The sequence below is a fragment of the Salvia hispanica genome, chromosome 1 (genome assembly GCF_029641045.1).
Source record: "Salvia hispanica isolate PSC_SH4W2 chromosome 1, Shi_PSC_v1, whole genome shotgun sequence".
In the NCBI taxonomy this organism is placed as follows: domain Eukaryota; kingdom Viridiplantae; phylum Streptophyta; class Magnoliopsida; order Lamiales; family Lamiaceae; genus Salvia; species Salvia hispanica.
In genome coordinates this window covers 60,924,342-60,939,648 of record NC_142692.1, presented here as the reverse complement: position 1 = coordinate 60,939,648, position 15,307 = coordinate 60,924,342, and the positions used below count along the sequence as shown (strand labels likewise).

At 38.3% G+C, this 15,307-nt stretch overlaps 2 protein-coding genes across 3 annotated transcripts; one reads left to right on the top strand and one right to left on the bottom strand.

Moving 5' to 3' along the window:
* Positions 1 to 380: 380 nt before the first annotated feature.
* Positions 381 to 1,425, top strand: LOC148934301 (uncharacterized). The gene is made up of 4 exons (XM_089062257.1): positions 381 to 513; positions 587 to 718; positions 823 to 911; positions 1,369 to 1,425. The coding sequence occupies exons 1-4, from the start codon at positions 381 to 383 to the stop codon at positions 1,423 to 1,425; spliced, it is 411 nt and encodes a 136-aa protein (XP_088918383.1).
* A 1,243-nt stretch (positions 1,426 to 2,668) lies between these two features.
* Positions 2,669 to 10,508, bottom strand: LOC125224446 (uncharacterized). 2 transcript variants are annotated; one of them, XM_089062363.1, is made up of 5 exons: positions 10,344 to 10,508; positions 8,937 to 9,319; positions 4,100 to 4,284; positions 3,408 to 4,013; positions 2,669 to 3,051 (listed from the first exon to the last, which is right to left on the bottom strand). In XM_089062363.1, exons 2-5 carry the CDS (start codon positions 9,274 to 9,276, stop codon positions 2,926 to 2,928), a joined length of 1,257 nt encoding a protein of 418 aa, XP_088918489.1. In that variant the 5' UTR covers positions 9,277 to 9,319; positions 10,344 to 10,508; the 3' UTR covers positions 2,669 to 2,925. The 2 variants fall into 2 exon arrangements, with proteins under 2 accessions (XP_088918489.1, XP_047983800.1); XM_048127843.2 differs by having other exon boundaries at positions 8,937 to 9,298.
* Positions 10,509 to 15,307: the final 4,799 nt, after the last annotated feature.

Below are 15,307 nucleotides of genomic sequence, written 5' to 3'. Positions count from 1 at the left end.
GAGCAGATGTATGATGTATTGGATGAAGAAATGAAGACATGTTTCTTGCAAATGTCCTTTTTTAAGGAAAATGCAATAATGAGGAATGAAAAGTTGGTACATATTTGGGTTGTAAGTGGATTAAACAATTCTACATTGGGAATAAACATATGGGCATACAAGTTATTTGCTGAATCCATAATCGAAGTCAACGGTGAAATGAAAAGGTGTCGCATGAATCCTCTCCTGCACAAGTTATCAGTCAAAAAAGCGGAGGAGGAAATATGCTTAGAAAAATTTAATCAGTCCATGAATCAAGACAAATATCTTGTTTCTCTCATCTTCCATGGAGGTGGTCGCTCTTATTGGAAGATTTTGGGGTGAAGACTTTGTCAGAAACTATGGGCACATTGATTGAGTTAAGGTATTTGGGATTGAGAAACAATTATTTTCAAGAGATCCCACACTCATTTGGGAACTTGAAAATGCTTGAGGTTCTCGATGTAGCTCTAAACTTTATGGTGGAGATTGCAAGTAATATGGGAAATGGGTAGCCTTCATCATATCTACATGTCTAATGTGATTTGCAAGGAACCTTTGAATGTAGATGCGATAGAGAATCTTGAGACCCTAACCTACATCTCGATTTATGATTGGATGTATGAGGTCTCGAGTTTGGAAAAGATGGTTTCTCTCCGAAAATTGGGTGTTGAAGAAGTTGATGAAAATTTGGATGTAGGCAAGTTCTTTGCATCACTAGCTGAATTGAAACACCTTCATCACCTTATCTTCAAAGGGTGTCGTTTCAAAACAATACCATGTTTGGACAACATTGTATTCTAGATACACTCTGGACACTCAAACTGGATGGGCCTTTGTCTAGGCTGCCGGGTGACAATAGTTTCCCTCAACGGATTAGATATTTGGCTTTGGTAAATACTTGTCTTGACGAAGATCCCATGCCATTACTAAATAATCTTCCATGGCTAGAAAAATGTCTATACAGTTCGACGGGTTTGCCCAGCTCCAGTACTACTCATCAATGAGTTGTGGAACCTGAGAAATGTACAAGTACAAGAAGGTGCAAAGACTATGCTTGAGTAACTAGAAATTAAGAATTGTCCACATTTGGAGACCATCCCGCAAGAGATTGGGTCGACGAAATATCTGTGGAAATTTAAAATGGTAACAACCAAACACATAGCAACAAAGATCAGAAATTCGGGTTTAATGTCCAAAATAGTGGAAGTGGATATCAATCCATAATTTATGCTCCATTCGGTCCTCATTAGAAATCCCATTTGTTTACGAAATTATTTAACTTTATAAATGAAAATGGTAGAAAAAATAAGTGGGATTGGTATGTATATTTGGATTTTTGACTCTTAGCTGAGGGGTCCGAGATTGATATTGGACGCTGATGATGCTATAATCTTGAGAGCATAATCATTTAATCAAAAGTCTCCTCTAATTATAATTATAAAAAAACAATAACTTTAACTCTCTCTTACTTTATTCCCCATTTTTCACTTTATTCTTTCATATCTTTCTTACTTTTGCTTCGCTCATACTTTTTCTATTTACTTTTACTCAATATATATCATTTTCAAAAATCATGTGCCAAAAGAAATTCATCACTTCTGACGTGACAGAGGGAGTATATATATACATATATATATTAAAAAAAACAATAACTTTAATTCTCTCTTACTTTATTCCCCATTTTTCACTTTATTCTTTCATATCTTTCTTACTTTTGCTTTGCTCATACTTTTTCGATTTACTTTTACTCAATATATATCATTTTCAAAAATCATGTGCCAAAAGAAATTCATCACTTCTGACGTGACAGAGGGAGTATATATATATATATATATATATATATATATATATATATATATATATATATATATATATAGGGATGTGTTAATATGACAACCCTCTTTATTGTAACACCATACCACCATTTTAGGCCATTGGATCTGAAAATCGTGTGCTTGTCATGCTGCCACGTGTAAAAACACGGAGGGGTAAAATAAGAAATTTCTAATTTTACGTTACCAGATTGCAGTGCTGTTCATTGAACATTGCAGTCTTACCACAACAATATTGCAGTTTACCACAACTGCAATATCTAATACAGTAGACTGCAAACCCGTGTTTTTTCACGAAACTTAATCCTAGGCGTCCATAAATGAGATCTAACGGACTATATTGGTGGTATGGTGTTATCCTAACTATGGTGGCACCCTAGTGCACCCCTATATATATATATATTCTATTAGTATATATAAAATAAATAAATTATATAAGTATTTGATCACACATATATAAATATATAGGCGTGTGATCAAATACTAACTAATTTACAGTAATAACTAATAACTAATATCAATTTTATATGTTAAAAATATATATATTCTATATATATATATATATATTTTTATTTTTTATTTTTTGGGTTTTTGGGTTTATTCGGTTTTTGAAGTTTGGTTTTTCGATTTGGGTTTCGGTTTGAGTTTTAGACTAAATTCGGTTTTTCGGTTTTGGTGCAGTTTGGGCAAAAAAAAACCAAAATCCGAATGCTCACCCCTAGTTTTATTTGAATTCGTTTGCTTAGGAAAAGTAGTGACGAAGTATTAAATTAAATTAAAACAAATCACAAACCACAAAATGCAACGTAAGTGTATTATTTCTTGCCCAATTTAGTTTAGTATTCAAACCCAATTTCAATGTAAACTGTAGATTGATATTTTTGACTTACAACAAGTGGTGCTGCCATTTCAAAGCTTCAAAACAAATATGTTAAAAATGGCGAACACAAAAGTTCTAACATGACTTCACTTACTCCTATCAAGTTACTTAGTTAGCATGTTGCTAGTTCTGAACGGCCACAATCTTGTCCTAATACTCCTATTAGAGAGTCAAAGAGAGATGAATCCATATTCAGCATTCAAGCTTTGGCCGTTTCACGGGTTTTGAAGCAGCCAGAGACGCCTTCAAGATGGGTTTGATGAGGCCATCTTCCAATGCCGTCGTCGATGTAAGAGCCTCTTTCACTATGCGTAAACCCTGTAGCAGCAATATCGAGTATGAGATTCTCAGTTGCAATTTTTCGCATCACGTTATCAGTAACATGTCCCACGACCAATGGTAGACACATGAAAAGGGAATTAAGCACGAAGAATCATGCAATCTACTCCCAACCCACCACTGTGTCTCCAACTCTATCTCTCCCTCTCTCAATCTCTTTCCTAGAAATAACGTTGACAGCTCTTTCCTCTCCCCGCGTTCCATATCTTACGTGTGTTTATTTTATGCGTAAAATACCCTCTCCCCTAAAATTTTTCTTACATTACCCGTGCCCACAACACAACACTTGTATATTATACCAAATTCTTGATTCAAAACAAATAGTGAAATCTTACCTCTTCGAGCCCAACTTGCACGTCCACCTCTTCAATATCAGACACGGAGATCTTCAGCTCATTGAGCACGGAGATGCATGATGTCATAGCCAACGGTGAAACAGTCAAATTATTGGTCACCATGTGCATCCTCTCTCCTTTAACATGATGGTTTCTCACATCAGGGTCGAAATTGAGACGGGAAAACTCGTTGGATTGGCTGAGGTTTGACATGGTTAGATAGACTCTTGTCTTTGCACTCTTCAATTGGACCTTCTTAGACTCGTCTGCTACACTCAGGTGCAGATTAGCAATAGCCACTAGGCCACTGTTACTCCCCAAATACGACATGACACATCCCAAAGGAACCGTGAGCATGCCAAAAAGGAAATTGATGAAATCGTTATCTGCTTGAGCAAATAGGAACTTGTTAGTCGATTTCTGTATAGTGGCCTTCACAATCATCTTCTTGATGTTGGTAGATGCAACTTTCTCGTTGATGCATTGCAACCAAGCATTCCCCTGCTCGCTGGATTTCTTCGACGCCAACCTTATTTGGCCACCACTCAGCACGAAGGCCGTCAGTGGATTCCGGGAAACCAATGATAGCCTCAACAAGTCCACGATCTGATAAAAAACAAACCATAAACAATACTCTTTTTTAGGTAACATTCTCAAGAAATATATAAGAATTAAGAGAAAAAACAGAGTACCTCTTTCGATCCAAAAGCCACATTCATCGTCTCGGCACCATCAATATTGGTCCCATCAATGTCGAGACCCCTGAGAGTTTCCATGAACGAACCCATCACATTAGGCATCACCTTCAGATCATCACCGATTATGAAAGAAGCTGCACTTTCAGTGAAGACCCCGTCGTATCTATTGATAGAATTGGCTGCTGTGCCCCTTAGCTCCTCTTCTCTTCCTCTGACTAAGAATTATGTATATAAAGAAGAGTTCTGTCTTTCTGCATTACCTTTCAAACAGACTTTTATTACTGCAAGAGCGAAAATAGCATCGGTTATCCTATCCGACAACATAGGAGTAGTACTTGCTAAAGCTAAAGGGTTTCCCCCTCTCGACACGTGAAAGCTCAAAGCCTCATGTAAAGAAAATAAGAGCCTTTAAAGCCTTGTTTTCATGTCTTGAAAGGGTATATATCGTTAGCTTCCCTAATCGAGCGTGGCAACCCTGTTCATAAAAGTAGCTAACGGACTCGTTCAAACTGTAGTTATAGCATTAAGTAAAGTATCTCCTGAATCGTCCAACTCGTCAAAGAGCCTCTCCTCAATCGTCGGGAAGGAAGTAAATAGTTCGTTGTATGACGCGACGAAAGTCGGGCTTTTTTGACTCCGTCATTTATAAGAAGTCACCTTTCGGGAAATCAACGCTTTCCTTGACTTTTACTAACGATTCAGGGTACGAAGGAGAAGACAAGAACAACGATTAAATTGAATGCTTTCCCGGAGAATGCACTGATCGGCTTTTAAGCCTACTTTTCATGCTATCATGGCCAATCTTTTTTATTAGCATGAGCCAAAGCTTGACTTTACTAAACTAATAAAAAAAGGCTCGCGCTAGGCGCTTACCTTTTTTGGCTGAGCCGGGCTCCGCGCAATGAGAAAACGCTCTAGCGACGAGAAAGCGAACGGTCAACGCGAAGGTTCAAGACTTAGCCGAGCGTTAGCGAAGCTAGATTCTCCTAGCGAGGCGCTTCGAGTTAGCGAAGCGCTGTAGTAGGGCCGAAGCCCTATGTGCTATAATGCTGAACCAAGGACGCTCCGCCTTATCTATCTATAGAAGGAGTCAACTGAGTTCTGAACGAATTAGCTCCTTGGTAATGGCTCAATCTATAGATAGAAAGCCCTATGATGGGAAACTACCACGTTAGGTTTGGAGAGAGATGGACCGGTTATATAATAGAGGGAGCAGATGCAGTAAAAGCTTTGAAGTAAACATTGATTTCTCTTTTCTTTTTCTCCCCTCGGTAGGGGCTTTCCAATGTAATGGCAGGAATGGAACACCCTATATTGGTTCCAGATTAGCTGGTTTACTTTTATACGATGCTTGTTGTTGAAAGCAAGGAGATTTCTTGCAAGGGATTAAATCATCTCAAGGCGGTCTTTGAATGTGTCGGAAACCCTCGAAGTAAGATCTGGCTCCAGGGATACATTGAAAGCTAAAAAAAGGGCGGGGGACGCCTTAGCCCTTAGAATCGAATTCTAAACCGGCGTGGCAACAACACCATCCGTGCGGGGACTATTCAGCAAGTTGTTTAGGGAAGCATCTAGATACTTGGGCCTTGACCGTGCCTGTTCGAAAAGAGCTTTACCTTTCTTATCCATAGCCTAAGTTGGATTTCTGACAGTCCTTTATTCATTTTATTCATGTAGTAGCTCAAATCGTATCCTTTCCCCCAGGGTGTTTTTAGAGCAGTCAAAGAATGAACCAAACAACATCTTTAAGTATATAAAGACCAGACCTAGACTTTACTTCTTATCAGCGTCCTTAAGGAAATAACATCTTTGAAAAGCAAGGAGCCTTAGGGCGGATGAAGGGGAGGTTTTCTTCCTGCTGAAGTGAATCAATGCAGGTATTCGCTTAGCACGAATCTTGCTATAGGTTAGGACTTCTATAACACTAGGTAGGCGACAAAGAAGGTCTTTCTCAAGCTAAGTACGTTCAGTTCAATCCATGGTTGGAATGACTGATCAATGGTACTCTGATTCCACTACCGGCCGACTGGACTGATCCAGGTAGCTCAGATCTAGGTTATACAGTTCGGTGTGAGATGGTTCGCTTGGTCTAGTGTGTTAGGGATAGCTGAACAGAGAAAGAGCAGCTTCTCACTGTGCCCGGTTCCAAAAGCATTGAAAGAAGACAAGTTTTTTCCTAGAGGAGACTTCCTTCGACTATCAGATAAGGGTCTACTAAATTCACCTTCGACATGGGCCATGAGAACGAAGTTATGGGTGACTTTATTGCCCGGTTCAGAGAGCACTTGTGTATGTGATGCAAGTGAACGTGTACGAAAAAGCTGTCGTAAAGTTTCGTTGTTCGTTCCGTCGTTGACCCTATCTATGTTTCTATGAGCCGGTTAGGCTAATTCTCACCGAAAGGTGGGGGGGTGCCGAGATCCTGGGCAGCGGGATCTTCCCATCATGATCGACTAAAGAAAAGGAAAGTCGCACAGAAATATTGGTTCGAATCCAATTCATGATCCTGGTTAGGAATGAATATTCTATTTGTTGAAAATATTTCCCTGACTTGATTGTCAGCACTGGAAAGCGACAAGCAACCCCGACCCGAGCATCCATGGACTAAGATGCCCTAATTATCAGTTCTATAATTCTTCTTGAAAGGTTCAATGATCTCTTAGGAAAATACTTGAATTGCAGTAAGAGGAAGGCGACCAGGCCCGGCGAGTGGGACGAATTCGAGTCGGGCCGGTAGGAGCCGATAAGCAAAACTGTCGGATGAATTCACTCCATCACAATAGGAGGCCATGGTCACTAAAGTAATAGGATGAAGAGAGATTGACCAGCCAGCTGGGTTGGTTTGGCTATTCTTTTCTATTGAAAAGGAGTCAGCTGTCTGCGCGAGTCACCTTCTTATAGGCTCCGCTGGACGACACGGCATTTTCGTTCAAATATAATATAGGCCGGCCGTACTTGTGATGGTTCCCAAGGATTCAATATGACCACTTAGGTCTACGTTGCCACGATATTGTTCTATGGAAGCGGGCGGGCTGTTTAGAAGCTCGGCCCGGTTTTTTTGGTGTCGTAGGGGGCCACCCCCGATCTGGATTCAATCTTTCTCTTCTTCTGAGAGAAAGAGGCTTTTCAGAATCCTTTGCTCAAACCGCGATATGGGAGTTCCACGTCTTCCATTGGCTTGACCCGTTATACATTCACTCGAGATTAGGAACACGCCGACCGAGGAAAGGAATCAACACTCCAGAAGAAAGACGGCAAGGAGGAAGCCGGAAGGGCCTCGAAGAAGACACCGAAGAAGCTCTGACAAAGGACCACCCTTTATCTGTCATCACACCGCCTACTAGGCCAGTTCTTGACCAAAAAGCAAGGAAACTCAGAACTCGAACGAAAGGACTTAGCAGCAGGGGCAGCCCGGGCATCAGTTTTTATATGTCTGTTGGCTTTACCGTTTTTTAAAAATATGTATGTACGTAGTTCAAGTTTTCGCCCGATTCACCAAGGAATATTTTGGTTGCTTTTGGCGGATCGCTTACTACTAGGTTGGATCGGGTGTCAACCTGTGGAGGCACCATTTGTTACTATTGGACAAATTTCTCCTTTTCTTTTCTTTTTCTTTTTTGCCATAACGCCCATTCTGGGACGAGTTGGAAGAGGAATTCCTAATTCTTACACGGATAATGAAATTCAAAAAAGATAGGAAATCCGTGTGAAAAATGAAAATTCTGACACCAATCATTTACGAGTGAGTATTACACATAAGCTTGATTTAGCTTCATCCCATTCTTTCTTCTTCCAACCAAACTGAATACAAAGTCTCTCAAAAGAGCGGAGCAGTAAAAGAATAATTGAGGAATGCTAAATCTTAACAGTTACATGCAATCACTCCCGTTATCGTTATCCGGCTCCATTTCTTATTGTGATGCAGCAGCCCCATGGCAATTAGGAGTGGCCCGTGGGCGGCATGTAAGCTAGTATGAAAGCAAAAGACCGGCAAGGAAGCGCATCGCATATTCAAGTTCGGGATTGGTAACGTTTTCGCTTCTTTCTATTCATTCACTGGGGTCTCTTCCCCTTTAAAGCGTGGTGTGGGACTCTTTTTATTAATATTAAGGCTCAGGCCTTACTAGACAAGCACGTACGCTCTATCAGTTCTATCCTGCGTCGGGAGGAATGAATCTTGGATCAAGTGGGCAACCACCGCTTCCTTCGGACCCCTTTATTCCACTTTCACAAGATCCGGAAGAGAACCCGCCAGGGGGGATGGCACACCCAGAATATGGGGCCAAAAATTGCAGAGGAGCAGGATCCGAAGCGGTGGCTGCTACAAGAATGGAATATTCTAAAGCATTGGCTTCTGAAAGAATTTGAACTAATTGTGCCACAGTTGAGCGTTTCTGTCCAATCGCTACATAGACACAATACAATGTCTCACTCTCAGAGGATTGTATTTGCTGATGTCTTGTCGAAGAGTATGTGAAGTAGACCTTGCATCGCCTCTTTGAGTCTTCTACTTCTAATAGGCCATGAACTAGATCCGAATCATTCTCAACGAGTCCATAAGAAGTGATCCCATTTTTTTCATCGGGTCCGGGTAGAGACCAAAGATCTTGAGCGACCGATCCGGCAGAACAACTCAAAAGATAAAGAAGTATCGTTAATTTCTTCATGCTCGTTCCAAGCTCGAAGTACCATTCTGACCATAGATAGGGAGATAGGGAATCCCGCATATGAGTCCACATTTTTGTCCGCAGGACAACTCCGAAGGCCTCACTCGGCACTGAATTACGAGGCTGTTAGTCCTGAGTTCTGAGCCGGTAGGCGACGGGGTGTGGACTTGCAGGAACAACATTATAGACGTTGAGCCTCAGTTTACGCAACTCAGCATCGTAGCAACTTGCTGGAGCGAGGAGCTTCTGCTTGGCAACCTCTGTCTGGAAATGACCAATGTCAAGATTCACTACGCCCCTGTACAGCGTGCTCAAGCTTCCAATAGCAGGCGCATCGTCTACATTTTGCTTCTCAAGGACCTTCAAGATCGTTCCCAGTGGCAGCAGTAGGAAGCTTAGCAAAACGTCCGTGAAATCGCTGCCAGCTTCTGCAAACAGGACCTTAGTTCTCTGCTTGTTCACCACAACCTTGATATGCAACTTCAATTCCTCGCCCTTCGACATGTGGCTATGGGAAGTGAAGATCCTGTACTACCGAACTTCAATTCTTCGTCCAATACATGAATCAAACATAAATGAGATACGCGACTCTTCATTGAGTACATGAATTGACAGATGCATGAATGTTTTAACAAACTTCAGTATGCAAATTAGTACTTTTCAACATGACATTCTATTGCTCGAAGCAGTGGCGAAACCAGGCTGATCACATCATGGTTTTATGCAACACCTTTTATTAAGCCAAAAATAGTTAGCTATAATATTCCTTGATAGGAAATAACAATAAAAAATCGAGCAAGATTAACTAGGACTTGTTTGGTTTCCTATTGTCAATAATAAAATCCTTATAATAATCTCAAAGCATAGTTATTAAATCTACATAATATCATACTCCCTCCGTTCCTTCATAGTTGAGTCATTTTTCCATTTCGAGAAGTTTCCTTATAGTTGAGTCATTTCCATTTATAGTAACTTTTTTCTCTTTCTTACTTTCCTCTCTCTTACTTTATTCTCTCTACTTTATTCACTTTTTACTTTTTTCTCTCTACCTTTTTCTCTTTCTTACTTTTATATCTATTTATTTAACATACTCAATATTCATTTCTTAAACTCCGTGCCGAAAAGTTTCGCCTCAACTATGAGGGAACGGAGGGAGTAACTTGCAATGTCAAGTCAAGCAAACCAAAAGAGCCCCAGTATAAGTTTCCGAAATACTTGAAAATGTTTTTTATTTTTAACTGGTCATAATGGAAAAAGAACCCTTCAAATCTTCGTTTCTTTCAAGGCGCAATTTTAAAATTTAGTTGACAATCTAACAATTTATACTGTAGACGAAGAAAATAGCAAATCAAAGCAGTACATTAATCAGAATAAATAAATTAAAGTTGTTTTCGGTCTAAACAAACAAGAAGCTCAATAAATTAAAAATTTATATCCCTTTCAACATCACTTCAGTAAAAAAACAGCAAATAGCAAGACAAGATTTTCAGTTCAAAAATTCGAGCATCGACGCTGATAGATAATCAAAATCAGAGCCAATTATAAATATTCAGATCGAGATTAAGAATTACCTGGTTGATAACTCGTAAAATGTGGCAAGAAGATTGAGTGAATTGTTCAAAATGAGAGAGAAGTAAATGGCCTTTTTAGTCGTGTGAGGTAAAAAGAAGCATAAATAAGCTCTACTGAGATGAAATTTCAAATCGTTTCCCTAAATAGGAAAATTCTATCCGGAATGGGATTCTCTGCAGTGCTGTAAATCACAGCAAATACAGCTGGGTTAAACGCAATTTTTACTGAATAAAACGCAGCGCTGCAAAAATTTTTTTTGTTTTGTTTTAGTTTAATACTATTATTTATATAGTATTTATTAATGTAAAATTTAGTTAGTTAAAAAAAAATTTAGATTCTTTTGAAGTGTTCACTGAGAATGGAAGAGAGCACGATTAAACTAGTTCCTGGAGGAATAAACAAGTAGCGGCACTCGGTGAAAGCGGCGGAGGGAGGGCGGGGGCGGCGCAGCTGCAGACGGTGGCAAGTTAATTGAGTGACAAGTTTAAAATGAGAGAAAAGTAAATGGCCAATTTTGCAACCAAAAAAAGTACTAGCACTAATTTCAATTCATTTATGTAAATACAAAATACCGAATAAAAATTAAAACCGTATATCTCAAAATTTATTGTTTTTTTTCTTTATTTAATTAGTTGTTCTAATAAAATGTTTAAGAACCTTTCAACTATATATAAAAAAATCTTAAATAACGATTTAACATAGTTTACAAATAAAAAGATATTTAACCATTTCCACAAATTTTACCATTTGTTATACATGGTATGTAAGTCCGGTAAGGTTGAGGCGTTGAGTTGAGTGAGAATGAAATAAAAACAATTAACATCTAAAATTCATACTCCCATGTAGTTAAAACTTAAAACTTTAAATATAATTGTAAATTACAAAAGTTTGTATGAACAGTCCCTTGAACTTCAAAAGAGGCTTATTAGATTTATGTATAAACTTATTTGGGTGTATTAAAAACCATAAATTTAGATCAAATTATAGTTTATCATGCAACTTTCAAAATGAAAGAGCAATGTATTGCTAGTATATTTTTGCATCATGGCTTTTCAAAATCATCTTTTAGGAGTTTATGGAATGTGTTTTTGATAGGAGACATATATCTTCTTTATTTCTCTTTATTATTACTTAGTATCTTTATAATATATAGGTTAAGATTAGATTAGATTTGATGCATTTATTTTAGGAGATGATAGGATATCTTTTTTATCTCCCCATATTATAAATATGTGGGACTATTTTCATAATGGGATCATCCAACCAAGATAACGTATGTTTTCCAATCCTAATTTGGATTCCCTCCGCCGATCCTGATTGGAAGCCGGAGTATTCTATCAGCCGCCTAGTTATCGCGTTGCCCGACGGGAGGAACCCGCGCACAACTCGAAACTATTATTTCCGCCGACCTGACGAAGGGCGTCGGAACACTTTTTGATCGCCGCAAACACGCTGCAGATCGCAGTTAAAGGAGAAGGTCCTTAACAGTTTTCTAGCCGATCTGACTCATGAAATGTAAATGCCAGATGGCATGTTTATCAAATTCGAGATGATTCTTAAACAGCCTCCAGGTATCGAAAAGTTTCAAAATAAATTTGCATGGTTTCTTGTAGATTTGTATATTAATTGGTGAAAGTCAACTATTTAAGATAGATTTGGAAAACAAAAAAAATATGTGCTCGGTTTCACAAACCGAACACATTTCATCACCTAAGGCAATGTGATTTGGAATTAACTCTCTCTCCGATCTCTTTCCCTAGAAACGTTGTTGACGGCTCTTTCCTTTCCCCTCGACCCAATTTTCTAGAGTTTAGACGCACTCGAAGCTTCTCCTATCCTACATGTGTTTATTTCATGTGTAAAATAAGTCCCTTCATAAAAACTTTCCGACATCACCCTTGCCCATCACGCAACACTTGTATAACAGTACCAAATTCTTGATTCAAAACCTCATTGAGCCCAACATGCACGTCTAGTCTTCAGCTCATTGAGCACAGAGAAGCATGCGGTCATAGACAACGGTGAAACAGTCAAATTATTGGTCACCATTTGCATCCTTTCTTCCTTGACATGATGGTTTCTCACATCAGGGTCGAAATTGAGACGGGAAAACTCGTTAGATTGGCTGAGGTTTAACATAGACTCTTGTCTTTGTACTCTTCACTTGGACCTTCTTACGCTCATTTGCTATACTCCTGTGCAGATTGTCAATAGCCTCTACGCCAATGTTTTAAACAAATACTAACTATACACATTATTCCAAATATGAAAAGTTTTAAACAAAATACTAACCCTACATGTTATTCTATATGTGGACCCTACAATCCACTAATATTACTTCTAAACCTTTTTTCCTCTCTCTCTTACTTTATCAATTGCGCATTAAAACTAGTGTCATTCATAACTTTGTCTGTATTTTGTGGACGGATGTAATATTTACTATATTTAACATATTTTACAACAAAAAATATAACCATTTCCACAACTTTTTCCATTGGTAAGCTGTGTGAGAATACACCTTACATTTACTTTTATGAGTGAATTACATATTTAGGACCTATACTTATCACAACGAACGTTTTTGCGGTCCCTATACTTGCAAAATATCATTTGCGGTCCTTATACTTGTACTTATGCACGTTTTAAGGTTCTTTTCGCTTTTTGATCTTTTTTTGGACGAAAATACCCCCAAAGAAAAAATTTGTACACTATTTTCTCTCTTTCATCCTCCTTCTTTCTTTTTCCTTTGTCTATAATAAAATTAGAACTAAAATTATGGATTTGTTAATCTTATTTCCTTTTCTCACATCAAAAATTTCTCTTCGCAATTCTAACAAAATAATGTAAAATAAATTCTTAGCTGAACTTTTGATTTGTCTAATTTCCTTCTTCAAATATGTCTCATCTCAATTTTTCTTTTAATTATACAAGTCATTTACAGAAAGAAGAAAGAAAAAAAATGAAGAAGAAAGAAAAAGGAGAGAAAATAGTATATAAATTTGTCCTTCATTTATTTGGGGGTATTTTAGTCCTAAAAATGTCAAAAAAAAGAAAAAGAACCTTAAAACGTGCATAAATACAAGTATAGGGACCGCAAATGATATTTTGCAAGTATAGGGACCGCAAATGATATTTTGCAAGTATAGGGACCGCAAACGTGCGTCGTGATAAGTATAGGTCCTAAATATGTAATTCACTCTACTTTGATTGTAATTGTAGTACAAAGTTTGTATGAATAAGCTCTAAGAAAGAGTTATACATTGAAAAAAAAATATAAATCATCAAGTTAGATCAATTCTAATTCTATTTTGTCCAACAAAAATAAAAATCAATCGGAAAACCTTTGGATTTCAAATTTGCTGGCAATTATCTCATGCCAACACAAATATGTGAAATTGTATCTCGAGTCCGAATATAATACGTGCACATTTAGTTACACAATGCCGTCTACTGTAATGACATCATACATGCACATTGAGTTAAACGATGCCGTCTACTGTAATTATCTATTACCCTAACCCCAGAGTTGCTCACTCTACCTTTCCTAAAGGAATGCTGAGCAAACCGAAGAGAAAACTCACAAAGTCATGTTGTGCCTGACCAAAAAGCAGCTTGTTCGTAGATTTTTGCGTCATGACTTTCAAAATCATATTCCTAGAGTTTATGGAATGGTCTCTCTCGCCAATCCGAATCTGATTCAGGGCATTCCCCTACTTTGCTCGGCTTATGGTGACCACATAGACATCGAGCAGGAAGGTAGGCTAGCAGTTAAGACATGGACAACAAGACCATAATCCCCAACTTCAATCCAACGGGTTTCTATCCATGAAAATAATGCACAACACGATTGCAAGAACATGTCAAAACCTCAAGGAACGAGAGCCTCGACATATAAATAGGCAACAATGCATTCATCATGAAAAGCAAATCAGGTCCAAAGACAAAGTATGAAACACTCTAAATCTTTAGCCAGTTCACATTTGGAAACATTGCTCCTTTAGGGTGTCGTGCGTAGCTACTTCCCAAATTGTGTCCACAGTCATCCCCAATCTAGCCCTACCCCTCTAATGCCCTTCTTGATATGATAGAACGGAATGGTGGAATGGAACATTGTTTCCTACTTCCACTTTATTCATTTGCTTGGCACAATGGAACGAATGAGGTAATGAAATGAAAATGCAAAGAAATTGTCATTTCATTCCATCATACCAAGAAGGAAGTCTCCAAAATATCATCAATCGTAACAATGTACCAACATTGGATCGCATGGATGTCTCACATATAGAAATAGAACTCTCACGATTTTGTTATTTAGACACTTGCAAAAAAAAATTCTTATACTCCTACTTACTAAACCCCAGAGGTTACGCTTATATATGTATTGATTGTATATGTATTTGAATGTTGCTATGTTGGATAGTTTGAATCTCAGGACAAACTAAAATTATTTCATAGACTCATCATAGGCAAATGAGCATGCAGTATTTTTTTCTCTGGAGTAGATAAAACGACAGTGATATTATTGCAAAATGTGAAAAAACAAACTACTCTCTCAAGGGAATTCCCAAAAAAAATGGAATTTGAATGAGCAAAACAAATTCCATCATCAGAAGATCAAACTTTCTTCTAGTTAACTGGAGTACAAATAAGAGAATAAATTTCATCTTAGCATCCGGAGATTTATCGGCATAGCTGGCCTTGAGCCACACCATATCTTGTATAAGCTCCGGCATGCTAACCTTGCATCCCTCAATCAGAGTTCGGATGAAAAAGTTATGACCGTTTTACGAAAATTGCACATTCATATTGAAACGTGCGGCCGGACATTTTGAGCACTGGACTCCAAATATCAATCTTTGGAATTCATTTTGGCTTGGATTGACTTGCAAAACTCGATTCCAAAGTGTGACAAAATATAGACATTTTAACAAATTTGACTTGGGTGAACTTATGCTACTGTAGC

What these genes read in the sequence shown, in the direction of transcription:
- LOC148934301 (XM_089062257.1), top strand. Translation starts at nt 381, where the DNA reads ATGGGCACATTGATTGAGTTAAGGTATTTGGGATTGAGAAACAATTAT. An exon ending in CTTTATGGTGGAGATTGCAA is followed by an intron (nt 514 to 586) that starts GTAATATGGGAA and finishes CTTTGAATGTAG; the next exon opens with ATGCGATAGAGAATCTTGAG. An exon ending in GGATTAGATATTTGGCTTTG is followed by an intron (nt 912 to 1,368) that starts GTAAATACTTGT and finishes TTTGACTCTTAG; the next exon opens with CTGAGGGGTCCGAGATTGAT.
- LOC125224446 (XM_089062363.1), bottom strand. Translation starts at nt 9,276, where the DNA reads ATGTCGAAGGGCGAGGAATTGAAGTTGCATATCAAGGTTGTGGTGAAC. An exon ending in TAATGTTGTTCCTGCAAGTC is followed by an intron (nt 4,285 to 8,936) that starts CACACCCCGTCG and finishes GGGGCACAGCAG; the next exon opens with CCAATTCTATCAATAGATAC. An exon ending in TGCAAGTTGGGCTCGAAGAG is followed by an intron (nt 3,052 to 3,407) that starts GTAAGATTTCAC and finishes TTGCTGCTACAG; the next exon opens with GGTTTACGCATAGTGAAAGA.